The sequence below is a fragment of the Sinohyriopsis cumingii genome, chromosome 10 (assembly GCF_028554795.1).
Source record: "Sinohyriopsis cumingii isolate HCF-2022 chromosome 10, ASM2855479v2, whole genome shotgun sequence".
NCBI lineage: Eukaryota > Metazoa > Mollusca > Bivalvia > Unionida > Unionidae > Sinohyriopsis > Sinohyriopsis cumingii.
In genome coordinates this window covers 67,935,148-67,952,779 of record NC_142970.1, presented here as the reverse complement: position 1 = coordinate 67,952,779, position 17,632 = coordinate 67,935,148, and the positions used below count along the sequence as shown (strand labels likewise).

The 17,632-nt window shown below is 31.6% G+C and overlaps 1 protein-coding gene across 1 annotated transcript; it reads right to left on the bottom strand.

The window, feature by feature from the left end:
• Positions 1–2,869: 2,869 nt before the first annotated feature.
• On the bottom strand, positions 2,870–15,972 carry LOC149790331 (uncharacterized). Its single transcript, XM_089973199.1, has 8 exons — positions 15,890–15,972; positions 15,414–15,494; positions 12,531–12,578; positions 10,172–10,228; positions 9,582–9,659; positions 9,073–9,117; positions 7,416–7,556; positions 2,870–2,925 (listed from the first exon to the last, which is right to left on the bottom strand). Exons 1-8 carry the CDS (start codon positions 15,903–15,905, stop codon positions 2,870–2,872), a joined length of 522 nt encoding a protein of 173 aa, XP_089829325.1. The 5' UTR covers positions 15,906–15,972.
• Positions 15,973–17,632: the final 1,660 nt, after the last annotated feature.

Sequence of the window (17,632 nt, the reverse complement as noted above, 5' to 3'; positions counted from 1 at the left end):
TGCTATTCACGATATGTTCTCCACTCATTTCATAAAAATACTACCTAACTTTCGATTCCGTGCCAAGACAAGTTTTAACAAAAGCAACCGATGTTCTGGTGTGCATGCTATGTCCTACTTCACTAATTACATATTTTGCACGATAGCGAATGACAACTTAACAGCACTATATTCAATGTCCCCGCTCTACGTTTTAAATTTTCCAGTTGCAGTAAGAATAAACACAATCAATAAAAAAGACACATTTGTATTCACGGCATGTGTCTGAACTATTGTAGGTAAAACATATAAGCAGTAATATACACGACGTTGATTCATACAAATTGGATCAGCACCTGGCCGATTTTATAGGCCTTATTATAGATAAAGAAGAGCCTAGTGTTGTGCCAATCAATTTAAGAAGCATCATCAAATCCGTTGATGCCCATATAAAAAATAAAGAAATAAGCAGCCACAAACATAACAGGAAATAACATATATTGCATTAACAATATACACTCTTACTACAAAGCAAAAGATTTAAATCGAAGCAAAAAGGAAATAAATAAATCGCAGCAAGTCAATCACAGTTGAAGAAAGAAATGCTTTAAATATATAAAACTTAATGCGGATAGGAACACATTAAGTCATAGTTAGCATACTATGGTTTAGCATCTCTATGTATTTTGGTCAGCGGATAATGACGGAATATCAAAATTTGAAATGAATGATGGTGCTGCTAGAAAAAGATGTTAATGGTCAGCACTAAATGAGATCAGTGAAAGGCAGACACAAATAAGATCATGACACACTGCAGAAGACACGAGATTCATTCATTAAAAATGTATCAAAACAAAGAGTAACATGAGATAAATTTTAATCTACAAATGCATGCATTGATAAGATCAGCGGAATCTTGTTAACCAAAGAGACACTTCTATATTGCACCAATTACTATGCCGATCTCATTTACACATCCAAATGTTCTAGAAAAATAATCATCGGAATTGAAAACAAAAGCTAGGACGATTGCAAACAAGAATGAGAGAAAAAGCCAACATGAGAGAAGGAATACACTTGTCATGAAACAGTAGACGGACTGTTCTAATTCCACCTACTACTAGCAGTGATGCTGGCGACCCATTTTCTTAGCAATAAAACTATTTTAAATTGCTCCACATGATACTGTAAAAGTTCAAGTTCAAAACATGTAATATACAACATCATAATACTATCGCAAACCCTCTTATGGATCAAACATAAGAGCAAGTAATATATTTGTTATTAAGCCGCCCCCCCCCCCCCCCCGCTCAAACCAACGTAAACGAGATTAATGTCATGGTCAGGGACATAGAGAAAGTGACATGGACAGTTAGTAGGAACAACAAATTAAATGGATAGTCGGGCCACTATGGACTGTATGTAAGGTTAAATATGTTTGATTAGGTCTTGCTTCTTCATTATCTTGACATTCCTGGCTGGAACATTCTCCTGCTGTCACCCATCATACTATATGACACTGCAAATACCGTGAAAGTTATCGGTCAGCTGTGTGAGAACATTTCATTTATTATTACAATGACAAGCTTAATAAGGATGACGTTAAAATTAAATTAGGAGTTAATAAAGAAGATCTCATTTTGGCGTACATGTTAGAGAGAGGGGTTGTCAAAAGTTCACTCCCTTCACATCTCAATGATTATGGTCGTCAACATTTCAAAATTCAGGTCATTCATACACCACGGGCGATCAAAATTTCAGATCGAAACATTACTTGTATATCAGTCGTCGCCACATATTTAAATGCTATGGGATCTTTAATGAAGATGATATTAATGTATTTATGAATGAAATATAATTAGTGTTAATTGTATTAAATTACGTATTGTTCCATCATTTTATATTATATTATATTATATTATATTATATATATATATATATATATATATATATATATATATATATATATATATATATATATATATATATATATATATATATAATTTTAGAACCTTTAGAGAGTCAGAAATGTTTGCATATTTATTATCCTGGGATGTCAATATTATATTTACTAAGGCCTACAGACGACACAAATGATATTATTTAGCTTAATGGGTATAGTATGTGTTTCCAAAAAGAAGATAATTTAACTAATCACAATGAATAATAAGAACACGTGACCTGAAAATTCCAATCATAGCTAATGTCCAACCGAAGCTAGATGTATCGCCAGAGTACACCTTGTTACCTCTTCTCTTTGTTTTCGCGTCATGCAATTATGGTTTTGGTTGGCATCTACTCTCGTTTTATAAAATCCTGCCTGCATCCATTTAAATATATGACCCTTTCAGTTGGAATAAGATATATAGTGACATTCAGTCGAGCACTGGAGCATATCATGTAAATGTCCCAACACTATATACTGTGCATACACTTTTGATAGCGATCTTCAATAGCAGTGATCTTTCAGCATGTTCAAAAAACTGACTAACACGTAGCCCTATATTATTTTACTCTCCTTTTTGCTTCGTGCATTTCATTTTAATATTCACTTATTTTCTGAATTGCTATATAGGAAACTGAACAGTTTATAACACATATCAATTATAATTTTAAACGATCCATAATATTTGAAAGAAATTTATTAACAAAGACCTTTCTTGGGTTCTTTTAGTTTGCTAAACAAAAAAAAAGTCTTAGTATGCATAACTATTTGATCTAGGAAATGTAACAAAGGATTGAAGAAATGCGTGAAGAAAAATGTAAAGGTAAGGCATCTCACATGACAGTAACAACTAAAAATATGTTCTTCAACGAAAATGAATCTCGTTAAACGCATTTAATTCACCATCTAATAACAAAATAATTTGCTGGATCATTTTCACCGTATTCACCCGATTGCAAATGCTTGATTTGTGTACCGACAAGACAGTCCTGAACAGCTAACTGAAAGAACAAATCAGAAAAACCTGATAATAACTAAAATCATTATTACTGAAATATGAAATAAGCAAAATCTTATTAAAAATTAAGATGATGGTTGCAAATGCAATAGATGACCGAAATACTATTAATACTACTACTATTACCAATAATAATAATAATAACAAGAAGAAGAAGAAGAAGAAGAAGAAGAAGAAGAAGAAGAAGAAGAAAAACGAATACGGAAGGAGAATAATATGTAAAACAACGACGATTATAATATGTTTATCATAATTATGGTTATCCCATATTCAAAGCTAAATATATAAACATTTATACCTGCTAATAATCAGATGGGTTATGTAAATAATCCAGTAGAAAACTAACACATTCAAAATAATGTCAGGCTGGCGTATGTACACCACCTGCAATAATTTTGTACTTGGCGCCGAGCAAATGTTTTCGTTTGTATAGATTGAAAGGTACAGCAAGATATCGATATGGAAGAATGTATTAAGGCTAATCAAACTATCATCGTTGCTGTTGCCTGGCCTTGCTAACAGAGGTACAAAAACTTCAATGAGCATGTTGGAGAACGAAGACATTACTTCATCTTAGTTTCGTCATTTGTAATAATCATTTTTATATAAGCATTAATTATAACATTATTTTCACATTATTAGGTTTATACAGTGATTAAGCATTGTTCGCCATCGCATAATATATTAAGGTATAAATGACGTTATAAAGGATGTAAGGTATAATAAATGGAAACGACTTGATTACGTTTAGTCTGAGTTTATTTATTGTATAAGTTTGAATGCAAGAAACATCAATGCGATTTACGTATATGCTTTCAATCTGCATCAAGAAAAACAAATTTCTGTTTCATAATATAGGAATATGTTCTTTCAGTGGGGTTTGCAATGTCTTACTTAAAGTACACTAATTAGAAATATAAGTAGTTGCCATGTAAATAACTTTCGTATAGAATAACCACACACTTTGCTGGATGTCGGACAGTAAACATTATTTTGATTGTAGCACAGTGTGATCATGTTCAATACTCTTCAGACAATAACCTCTTCATGCCGAAATTGTAATCATTACTAGTTCTGAAATTTTCATTGTTAAGCTTATTTCTACCAAGAGAAATCAATTGGATTGTCTTAGAGCTCATATTTTGATACTCAATTAACTGTAAATGTAAACACATACTTTGTAGAAAACCTCATCGTATAACCGGTGAAAAGATATTGATGATAGTACCATATTTGTTTATAAGACTTACAATATCAGGACCTTAACAAACATCATTCTTTCAACATCTTTCTTTCATTTAGAAGTACCTTAAATCCGCCAGGGAGACATCCAAGAAAAATGCCAGCCTTCCCCCCAATTGGATCGAAAACTCTATCTTTAAATGTGGCAATGGGGGTGAAGAGAGGAATGCTGTTACACAGTGTCTTAACCTGGAGAAATTTAATAGAGTGAACGGTTACTGAATGAAACAGGAAAGCATCTGCTACATGTAAAATACATTATAAAACATAATATTGTTCCTCTTGTTTTGTTTTTTCTTGTTGTAACTAGTGACACCATTACTAGGAAAATGGAAGACATTTACTAATTCACAATATGTATCTTCAGCCGTCTCGACTGTCTGTTTGTCATGTTTGTATATGGGTGTCTTGGCTAAAGAAGGTAAAACCTTCTTCAATTAAAGTTTGACTATTTTAGTAGAGTACAATATAGGCTTTGTACCCTTCGTTAACTGCTCGCATTGGTTGAGATAGACAAACCATTCCGTTCGTAAATCAGAATATTTCGAACCTGCGATCACGAAAAATAAATTTCATAAAGATGAATCAGGTGGAATATATATTTTATGGGCCGTTTATTCAATAGTTATTCAATTCAAAGTTGCCTGTTCTAAATTAACTTCCTGCCAGAAGACTCGATAATCAACGCCTAATAATAATTTCATTTCTACAAAGGTCTAAACACCTTGTCTGATAATTACAAAACGAAATTTCGTCCGTGTCTTTATTACTACTTGAATTATTATAACTGTATACACTAGTGAATTTATTAATTAGTTAACAGATGCAAGAGAACTAAAAAATACTATCGTATGTTAATACGTACATTTTCACCTTTTATCCACGTCGTGGTAGAGCTGGCATTACAATTTTTAAGTACAAGTGCCTCTGAAGAAGTGTGATCTCCCGTTGCGCAATCTGATGCGCTCGCATGGGTAACCGTGAGGTTGTGTGCAATGCTGAATATAGTTAATGTTTTGCTACACACGTGAAGACCTAAAGCGAGCAAGAATAGCATCCGAAAATTAATGAAAAGAAACTTACCCGTCTCATTTAAATTTTCTTCGTTAACAATTACACATTAATGATACGATTTTATTGCTTTTTAGTTGCATTTTACTGGCCAGTTACGAATTCTAAAATCATAGGCTACGTAAGCATTACTCTAAAGCGCATGTAATTCTTCCTCTGATTTACAAGCTTTTTAAAAGCCTTGTTGATAAATAATTGAAGTGGGATATGCAAGTGTTGATATATATATATATATATATATATATATATATATATATATATATATATATATATATATATATATTCAATTTATTTATATACATATATTTCAAATACGAATACATATATTTGCCATCTGAACTGCGTTAGATAGACGACAAGCAACTGTGTGTCCGCTATGATGGTTTTATTGAAGAAAGTAGATCACTAGGCCCACAAACATACTGATTTTTGAATACTAAACGCTCGTCAGTGCGTTAACGAACAGGCGCATGGTAATTAGCGTAGAATAGAATCTAAGCAAAACGACGAAGCTACAAGAGATAATTAGTATATTGTATTTTATTGAAAGTTGATCTTAGGCATTATTCTGTTTCAGTTTTCAGTACTACCGACCATTATCTCTCTCTCTCTCCCTCCCTCCCTCTCTCTCTCTCTCTCTCTCTCTCTCTCTCTCTGTTTGATTGGCCAACACAGTTACTAACATTCTTCATAGCTCCATAAACGCCGTGGCATTACGTGTGCGAAAATCCCCTATCATCGTCTTTGCATGGATTTTCTTGATCTAATATTGATACGATGTAAACTGAGAGGGGGGGGGGGGCTTTGGATATTGCCATATTTAATTAACAATAATCAATCCTTAGAAACATAGAATATGTTTAACATCATCAGAAAGCAATAAATACCTTACATATGTTTGTCTCCTAACCAACACATTTACCATACTGTTTCGACCGGCAATTTCAACTTTGTATCATTGGTTTTATAAACACTTTATATAGGTCCCACGGGAAATGTTGACATACCGTTATGAAGAAAGGTATTGTAGGTTACTGGTGCAATTTCAGTTTCAAGGTTTTAGTCTCGACCAATTTTTCCTCTCTCACTCCAGATTTCTATATATTTTATCCTTTGTGCATGAGAAGGGAGGGAAAGCAAAAAAGAAGGGATTGAGATTAAATTGTGTACCATGTTAAATTCATTTAGAAAACGGAGATCAGTTTTAATTTCTATCGTTATTTTCATACCTCACTAATAATTACTAAGTGAAATTTCATAACTGATATATAGGAATTGACTAATAGTACAAAGTTCCAAGCATGTTTGTCTATGCGTGTTACTGCGCCCTGGATAGTATTAATATATCAAATTAGAACAACACTTACAAATCCTAGTTTTGTAATGCATGTAATATATATACGCTAATTGGTTTGCTGGACCCATAAGAAAGCGTGATGAAGAAATAAAACGTAATTCAACATTGCGTAAAATAATCAGCGTAACTCCGGTTTAGGTAAAATATGGATAGCATTATAAATAAAATAGCAAGCTATGATTATAAAATATGCTACATTAATTAAATATCTTTTCATTTTTCTCGAAATGCGCTTAAATTAATTTTAGTCGGTTTTAATGGATACCTATTTCACAGTAGACATTGTCTGATGAGACAGAACGATTAAGTACGATGTTTTTGCTTTCTTAGTTTCCTCTGTAAATATTCACCAGGATTATCGAATATATATTGTCTGAATCACATTGTGATTCACGACGATATAAAAGTATTAAATAAACAAAATATCAAACGATATTTCCCCATTATCACTTTGCAACAATCAATTGCATGACGGGAACAAATTTCGATAAAGAGATTAGTTATGATTGAGAAAGGTATAATGAGATTGTTGCAGTCTTTGTTAATAGGTTTTCGTTTGAAACAACACAGCAGCTCAAAAATTAATATTGAGTACCAAGGCAGTTGGTGTAAATTTCCTTTCTGAACAACAACGCCACGGTTGATCTGGGTTGAACACGGTTGGTGCACCTTACGGAATTTAAATATGCCAGTCTAGACAATTCTTGTGAGACCGGTACACTAGAGGCGAACCTAGTACTGTTGCCACATATCATTTTTGTTAGTTTAATGTTTGAAACGAAACGTTTAATGTATATATGTACCTATTAAATTTTCTGTTGCTTGCTTCCCACTTGCAGTAGATGCCGCTGTCGATGTGGCAGTAAGTTGTGTTGTAGAAATAAGTGAGAAGATAGTTGGCTCTGCTACGCGTGTCGTTGCCGATTGCGTCAATGATGATGATGCTGTATGATTCCGAAAATTTAATAATTTTGTGGAATCAAGTTTTCTGTCAGGAAGTTCTAATGCAAATCATATCAACTTTTCCACAGACACGTATACAAGTTCAGTCCATTAAGTTCAATACTATTAAAACTAATGAGTAATTTTGAAAATCAAAGATACAACACAGGTATAAAGAAAGTTAAATTATTTGAATTAATTTGAGGTAATTAATAGTTTCGTAATATTTTAAACACCTTCAAAAATTATTTCTTGCTCACCACCACCTCAAGACCATCATTCAACTTTATGTTGCTATACCATAGAGACCGCATGATCCATACAGGTGTGTGTCTACTTTATTGCTTATCTGAATTAATCAAAGTCAATTTAAGAGACATATTTTCATATATACCAATCCTTCGTCGCTACCTTACAATCCACGTATGTGATAAATCATCTATGTAAACTTTGCCATTTCTTTCAGATCCAATTACAAAACAAAAGGCAGTTGCTACACTTGCATAATTGTTGTCATCTGGAAAGCATAATCAATCGTATTACAAAACATTGTGTTTGGAAGGCAAATACAATACAATTAATACTGTTGGATTCATTTTCAAAATAGGTTAGAAATTTTCTTTTTATCTCTCATGGAACATAATAGCCACATCTACTTTCCTTGTTTTACATTTAGATCTAATTCTAGTGTACCATATCGGAGAGTTATTAAGAAGATCCTTTTCTGTTGACTAAGCATATTCAAATTTATGTCATATCTTGAACATCCTTACATATTTCAGAATCCCCTTTTTGAATGTAGCTTCAAATAATTTTTTTGGAGAAAAAAGTAAATATTTTTGAAGCAAATAATCTTCTCATATCCCTCGCTATTACTGGACACAAGTGTACGCTTTTACGTCTATCTCTCTATATCCATTTCTTTTTACATTTAAACACTATTTCTACATTAAAGCACAGATACAACATTATCTAAGAACAGCTCACTTGAGTTTTAGTATAGCTTAAACTTTCATTTGGTGAAATTCGTGTTATCATAAAGAGAGTTTTATTGGTTTCTAAATGAAGCTCTATTTATAGATTAGGAAATCTGCCAATAATCAACATTTTGTCAATATTAGTTTCTAGACATAGATCTATGAATGTTATTGCCACGTATATTAAAATAAGTAAAAGGCCTCATACAAAACATTATTAGACATTCAAAATAAATGCAGAGAGCACAGATGATAACATATATAAATTCGACCCATGCATAACGTTAACAGTATATAAGCTTACATGTATACATTCATGCATACATAGTTATACATTTAACAGGCTATAAATTGGAGGTTGTTCCATACATACTTGTTGCCCAAAGGAAAGGCACACATACATAGATATACATACATACATACATACATACATACATACATACTTACAGAGGAAGCATATAGATAGAGACAGATAGATAGATAGATAGATAGATAGATAGATAGATAGATAGATAGACATCAATGTCAGTAGATACATTACCATGTGTACATGAGCATGGATCATTTCTTGGATGTGGAAACGTGGCTTTGTTTGGATTAAAAGGTATAAATTTACAGTGGCAGTTTTCAGATGAATTTCATGTAATGTAATGCTTTATTTCTTTTAGTAAAAAGATATATTTTGTACATAATTTCTATATATATTTTAATTTGAATATATGCATATAATTTAAAGAAAATGAATAGATTCATCAATATATATATATATATATATATATATATATATATATATATATTCACTTATATACAGCATGTTTATATCTAGATATTACAATCAGGAGTTAGTGCCAGCGAATAATAGAAGGATAGATAGATAAACACATGTATGGTTTGATGAATTGATTGATAGGGTGAATTGGTAGAACGAAAGATACTTAGAGATAGATAATTATATAGATAGATCGACGAATAGAGAGATAGATATGTAGATATATAGATAGATAGATAGATTCACGGATTGATTCACTGATTGATTCATTGATCGAATACCTGCAGCATGAAGTATAAGATCCGCTCTGCAATCCATCTCATGTTCACCAATAGTGATCCTAAGAAGTTTCTGCCATACTGAAACAATTTTCAAAACTAGATGCATGTTCACTTTAAATGTTGAGCATACATGCACTTTATACCAAAATTGATTTTTAAATCGTAACTAAATTATTGGATAGGAAAATTACGACTACTGTAAGACAAAGCAATACAAATAAATCAGTACCAAATACGTTTGAAATTTTGGGAACTCAGGCGTTCCGCAGTCTGCAATAAAACAGAGGTTTTTGTTCAACATTAAATATATAACCCAAATTATAAGATAACAGATGATGGCTGATCTCTGAGTCACATGGGAAATTGTACAAACTGAATGAATAGTAAATAAATATTTTTTGAATAGCAAATGGCACATAATCGGTTTTCCGGAGAAACCAAAATGAATACGAAATAAGATTGTCATCAACCTAGCATTCAAGGGTTCAAAATTTTCAAATAAGTAATACTGCATTATTGAGGAAAAACTCTGATTTACGGCCTAATCTATATAGGCCATTGTTATAGTTTAAGAATTGAAGCGTTCTCACGATATTGATGTGATCTGCATACAGTTGGGCTGTTTTCATATATTTCCCGATGTAGTACTGAAATAAATAAAAGTAATATCATTATTTTGGCATATTTATAAATGTAAGTCGTATCTTATGCAATAGATTCCATGTGTAGTTCATATTTTTCTCCTCTGGTAGACAGGAAACATTACTGTGTTTCCTTCATCATACATAGTGTTTACAATTCCCCCCAATGTTTCCTTGATATATTTCCCTTCTCAGTTAAATGTTTAATGTACAGGATTGCATGCATTATTTCACTTGTTACCAAATTTCAGTCCTCATTTTACTTCAGCTCTTAATTTTCCTTTTCATCTCTGATATAATTATTTTATTAAAGCAAAGAAGTATATAAAATAGTAGAAATTTATAGACACACTGAAATTAAAAATTTTTTGCTCAATATTGTATATCCCTTAAAATGAAATTTACATTAAATGGAATGTTAATAAGTATATAAAGGACTAGTGGACACACACACACACACACACACACACACACACATATATATATATATATATATATATATATATATATATATATATATATATATATATATATATATTGTAACTGCTCTAGGTTGTTGCAAAACGTAACAGGTAATAGATGAAGAATACAAGTTTTGTGAAAGTTAACAAACAATTTATTTCCCTAGAACATCAATTGATAAATGAAAATAAACAAAGTTACGATATTACGAATCAAAACCGAAATTAATATCAGGACTAAAAAGAGACCTCCTAGTAATAAAAATGGAACTTAGAATCCCGATTAAATCAAAGGTGGAAGACGATGACTTCATTAACAGTCAGCAAAGTACTACAGTGTCAACAGTCTTTTGTTAAATCACATACAATATTATTCCAATTTTTGAATTATGTATAACTTTCGATAAAGGTCCTTATCCAAGAATTAATTTAGAACATTTGTATTTCTTTCGAAAATAATCATTTGAATTCAAAATAATTAGTTCAGGCTGGAAACAACATAAAAAAAAATTGACTTATCAAGCGTTAAGGCACGAATGACTATATTTCTCAATATATCATTAATAAGTGTAACAAAGACAAAAAAAAACTTATTCAACCTTCTAGAAAATATATGTTTGTAACAACAAACATATGTTTAATATCACCTACTCCAGTTATGGTTTGAACTTAATAATTCTTACTAAAACTATCACTGGTTCGGAAACGAGATTAGACATTAGATGGCTTTGTGAGTTCCTCGGCGGTAAATATGAAATCTTTATATGCATTTCGTTGTTCCAGCACTAATCGTTTGGTTAATTACACATCCATTTTGACTTAGGTGATTGAACTGTGACGGGGTGGGTGGGAGGAGACATGTATTAGTCGTATTGTGTGATGCAAATTTTGCATGTAATGAGATTGAGCTTTCTTGCATCAATTAGTTTGGCTTTAAATGTTTAACGTTTGACCTGAAACTGTGCTGGAAATTGTGTTTATTACTTTGATGTGTTCCCACGTCTTGCATCATTATTCTCATCAAGAGATAGACTTTTTCCTAATGTTATTTACATTAGATAAAAATGAACATCTGCCACAATTTACTACAACCGGCTTACCTGGAATAATCATATTAATGCGGTTTTAAAGAACAGTTATTTGACAAGTTTTTATATGCGACACTCAGTATTAGCAACATATTTACATTTTTAATATTGAACTAATCCAACCTATTAATTCCCATTCACAGATAACAAGTTCCAATTGATCATAAATCGAATTGTCGTGTCATGAAAATTCTCTCAAATATATGATAACTAATACTATATCATCGTGACAGTTATTAAACTGTAATATATGATAATATAGATTTTAAATTTTATCCTAAAATAGTTTATCCTACGAGTGAACTGAACTTTTAACATAGTTGGTAATGACCAGTACATTAAAATATACAACACATATAATAAACGTGTATTCGGCAGTGGTCCCAAAACCAAATAGATGACTATATATATTCATTGCCGACAATCTTTTCTCTTAGGACATTCCTCTATAGGAGCGTCTTGTTAAGGTGTGTTGGAACAGGTAGCGTTGCACAACCACAGTTTATGTACGAATTTATACTGTATCGATATGTAATTAGTTACTGCAAACGATCGTGTATAGTCTCTACAGATATGTGCATCTGTGTGTGGTAAACGCCTAGAAACCTTGCACTAATTTCATACTAGTTATACTATTGTTGCCGTTAAGATTTCCCCCCTCTGTTGAGCATATATATATATTTAATTTTATCTTTTATTTAGAAAGAGAGAGAAAGAGACAGATGGACATAGTCTTCTGTATCATTACGTCTAACTTACGTTTGTATGTGTCATGGCTCTTATAACAATATGTTTGGTTTCCATGAGCTGCAATGAATGAAAATAGTTTTTGCAACCTAATAATTATTATAAATAAACCACTTAAATTAAATGGCACATAACATTTGTTATTACTGCGAACTTCAGGCGTCTAATAAAAACATTTGACATATTTAGAGATGTTTCGGACTCCTAACAGTAGAGTGTGCAACATATTTAAACCCCTATGTATCTGCTAAAGATGACATGATATTATCAATTTATTAATAAGATTGCGAACGAAAAACGATTCTTTGTTTCAACTAGTTTGTAAAGTAAACTAAGCATTATGGAAATTTTCTTCCGGTAATGAAACACAAGAGCTAAAAATTACGAAAGTAAAATACAAGAAAGAAGATGGAAAAAGACCATATCACAAACTTGCCACACCAAATAATAGACGTTTCTAAAATATTGATGTGCATGCCTTTGTGATCAAACCACAGGTAAAACATTCTAATTTGATTTCATTTCGCAGCATCGTTAGATTATTTCTTTCCTGCAGCGAAGACATACGTTCAGGTGGTGAGTTTAGATATGTCTGTCATACAATACATCTAATTAGATATAAATATTATACATTATTCAATAGTACCAGCTTCGTAACTGTAATGTTTTATTTCCAAACAGTTAAAGCAGCAGTAGGAGCACCCTCCCCAAATATTATGACAATTAACATTCGTCTAGCCTGTTAAGGGTCACGGATTCACCACCTAATCTATCGCCAGGTATATAGTGGTCTAAGTTTAAAGGTTTTGTTGATACAACATAAATCCTTTATACCAATGTTACACTAATTAACTGTGAATAAAATATTATTTATGCATGGATTGAATTAACACTTATACCTCTTGATATAAACATGAAATCTGCACCCTGAAATACGAGTATTTGTGGATATTTATATTATAAGGACTAGACAGATTTGTGAACTGACTTCCAGGATAAATCTTTGTGTCTATCCATCGCTTGTGATCGGGTTAGCCGATCTGAAAATTGTTTTTCACCATCAAAATCCCTGAATATGCTTACCGTTTATGTATCATGTATTAAGCATGCGATGTGGATGTATACAAACTTATGTATAGTGTCTACGTTTGTGAATCTACCTAGTTTTCACAATTTTTTCAATGATAAAATGTTAATTTCTTGTAATAAATACGTAACGTATTAAAGGTGCATTATGTACATTGATCCACTATTTGTACATTTTCCAGTTATGTATGTTATGTTAAGTTATGTATGTTATTCTATGTTGATCAGCTAAAACATTATATACTTGTATTGAAATACCATCGTACCCAATATAACTATATATACAGATGTGGCATTATATACTTTGTATTTAATTGTCTCTATCAGTTTATTTTGTTGTTGAATGAATCGTTCTGATAATCGTTCACATAAAGTATTTGTGTTAAATGTTACATAAGTATGAATCTTAACACAATTACCGCAACTTGTATGTCCTTTAATCCAAATATATAACCAGGTTGCAGTTGTTATCATTGCATGATTCGTTTCACCGGTATTTATAATTGAGGCGAAAACATGTCTCAAGTTCTATTTGACAACTTTTGTTTATGTTAAACCTTTCATTATTTAACTAATGCATTGACCTGAGGAGAGGTATGCTCCGATCAAAGGACGACACACGTATCATGGATACAATGTTTAGTTTGGTGCCATATTGCTCTCATCTTGCCCCCAAATCATAAATCTTATTTTATACACCTCACATTTTAAAAGTTCATTCACTCTACGGCTCATTTTAAATTAGATCTTCAATTTTCTAACTTGTACCTTGTTTCGACTCTAGGACTTAAATTATCACAAAGAATGAAGCGAAACCATAATAAGATCTTTTATTCATTGTCTCCAATGGAATCGAAAATTTAACATACACTTACATTATTAAGAATTAAATCCCAAACTATCATAAATTTCATATCACAAGTCAAACATTATAGAATGTCTTAGAATGAGTTGTTATATTTATACAATAAGTGATTAAGCTAATGATAAGGAGCGCTTAATACTTTCAATGAACTATTTCAGTGAACATATTCTCTCCACTTACGTTTCGACAGAACTGCAAACCCTGATCCTAGATTTCCACATATTGATAAAAAACACAAATGAATAGAAAAGAAAGTTAGGTATTGAGCTCTAGTAAACACCTTGTTTATAAACTAACATCTATAAACAAAAGTCAGGTATGAAAAGGCTATTTAAAGAACCCTTAGCTACGGAAAGAATGCATATATATATATATATATATATATATATATATATATATATATATATATATATATATATATATATATATATATATATCTTTATATATATATATATTGATTCGGTTGTTCGACAATGTGCTAATTGTTTCAGCTGTGCTAGAATCATTAATATATTGATTGTGATTGAAATTGTCAATGAAGACATGTTGTTAGTTTTCAGTATGCATTTCGTATAAGCATATCAAATTAAGTTATACTATACAAATTCACTATGCTTTCCGACTACACTAATTCTAAGCCATGCAAATACTTTTTTAGGACTAATCCTGTTCAGGTATGTTTTATCAAAATTTTTTCAAACGTTTCTGGTTTCTTCTTCATCACATGTACACATGTATCCCTAGAACAGTCGCATTTGACTGAGTGAATTATACGTTATTTTTCTATGTTAGTTCCTTTGGCAACTCAAGAAAGAGTATGATTGAACTACAATTAAAACCATGGTGAAACGTTCAACTCATGCATTACTATAAAAATATTAGCATTGTGGCCAAATAAAATGTAATCACATTAACTTATGAATTCGGAAGGGTTTTATTCTTACCAACATGTAAGATGTTATGGCGAGTATCATGTCCCGTGCATGTGCAATAGTTCGGTGAGTTGCTGTAGTCATGGAAAATAGCTGTAATGAATTGGAATTCAATATAAGGTATTTGTGTTATATTGCAGATCTATTGCGATACCCAACCCATTTATCATAGAGCAAATGATTGGAAAAACTGTTTTCGAACAAGATGATGACAACGAAAATATTAATCATTGCATACATTGTTGATCCTTTCAGTAACGTGGTTTAGCTTGGGTGGCTGGGTATTGTATAGAATTGCATGGTATATTAATAAGTTTCAACTAATTATACTACATTGAAAATAATGCATTATTTCCTCCTTTTTTTCAAGTTTAGTATACTGTATTTTATTGACTTTCTAACATGACATTGTGTCATATAATATTATCGAAACTGGTAAAATGTATTTTCTACCAGGACAAGAAACAAACTGTTTGTCTTATTTTTACCAGCCATATGGTCCATAATCTTCTTTCTGCAGTTAATGTCTCTGTGTTGTAGGTCAGCCAGGTAACTCCACACTATAAATGAGATTATTTGTTACAAAGACATGTCACCTATTGGAATGAGTATTCAATTCATACTATAAATTTATATCATGGGTAATTAAGCGTCAACCTGCATCAATTTGTTTCTTATTTGTTTGCATATACAGATTAAATAATGCATTGGTCGAAGATTTCATTCACGATGTTTAAACACAGTTGTTCCAGGTGACTCCGTCGCTATGGTAAAAGTGTGAATATGCCATTGAAAGTATGAACGGAATATTCCACAATTCCCTATAAAAAAAACTGAGCTGAAATGTTCAAGGTTCTGTATCAATTATAAACACGGACATTTATAGTAATGATCCCTTTACATGAGCACCTATATGATTTATTCTAAGCGATTTGGTGAACCAGTACGGTATTGTAAAGGATTAATGCAAGGTATTGTCTAGACTTTCGTTAAATTTAACCTTCGATTTATAATATTTTCAAATTCATCGCCATTTGAATTCAATGTGAAATAAAAGTTACGTCGAAACATGCAAACATAACTGACTGTTTCTCTATTTCATGATTAAAGATTTAAATGCCTTCTATTTATTATAATTAGGTTCCTTATATCCACCTTTAGGCCTCATTATGTTGTAATGTATATATCATAATGACTGATTAATGAAAAATAGAGATAAGCATGTTGAACGTTGATCATATGAACTCTGGCAGTGGGGTTTTATTCTGTTTTTACCAATGGATTTGATATTCTTCGAAAATGATTTAAATTCTTTTTTCTAAATGTCGTTATCGACCAAGAAGACTTGCATGAAATGTAACTAAGTGTGTTAGGGGTAGCACCGTACTGTTATTCACGCTCACACACCGCTGAACATGTTTGCCTAGGTCATACAAATCTGTAAAAACAAAAAAAAACATAATTGAAAATGTGCATGTGATGTTCTGTACATTTTCTACCCTACGTGTATGTTTGTTAACAAAACTATAATTCCACACTATCATACGGACCAAATTTGTTTGTTTTAAACGGCCATAACAATTAAAACAAGAAACTTTGCGTCCATAGTAAACTCCCTTTTCACAAGGTCACTTATCTAGCATTTGTCTCAACGCTCAATGGTCAAGAAATAATCTACAATAACGCAACCTACACTTTAGCTAAAACAAAGCTAGAAAACATTTGACATAAAATGGGCAGGCTTCCGTAATACATGTTTGAGTCATCTGACACAAAACTCTCGTCACTTATATAAACACAATAGTACATGTGCTTGACACATATTTCAGAAGCATACTTCCGCATAATAATAAAAAATAACATGACATCAGATACAGTGTAAGTACTACTCTACATTTGATCTTAGTCTTTATGTAAGTATCACTCAATGTATGTTTATAATGAAAACCAGACTTGCAAGCATTCTCATTTAAGGTATAAAAAAATGATTTTGAGGACATCCGGGACAAACCTGTATGATATAACATATTTAAACGTAAGCAATTAGGTAGAGTAAAAGTTTGGTTTCTCACAAAACTAATTTAAGCAGGACCAATTACCAAGTAACGTCAACACATATTATTCCAGACATGCAAAATCCTCTTAAGTGAAAGGAACTACGAAAAATCGCACAAAATTATCTTATGTAATCTGAGAAAAAAGTGTCATAATTTAAATATGCACGGACGTAA

Excerpts from the sequence above, each read along its gene's own strand:
- LOC149790331 (XM_089973199.1), bottom strand. Across the intron at positions 9,660-10,171 it reads ATGCAGATCACATCAATATC|TATGGCAGAAACTTCTTAGG; the intron begins GTGAGAACGCTT and ends AAATTGTTTCAG. Across the intron at positions 9,118-9,581 it reads TCTTATACTTCATGCTGCAG|CCACGTTTCCACATCCAAGA; the intron begins GTATTCGATCAA and ends ATCCAAACAAAG.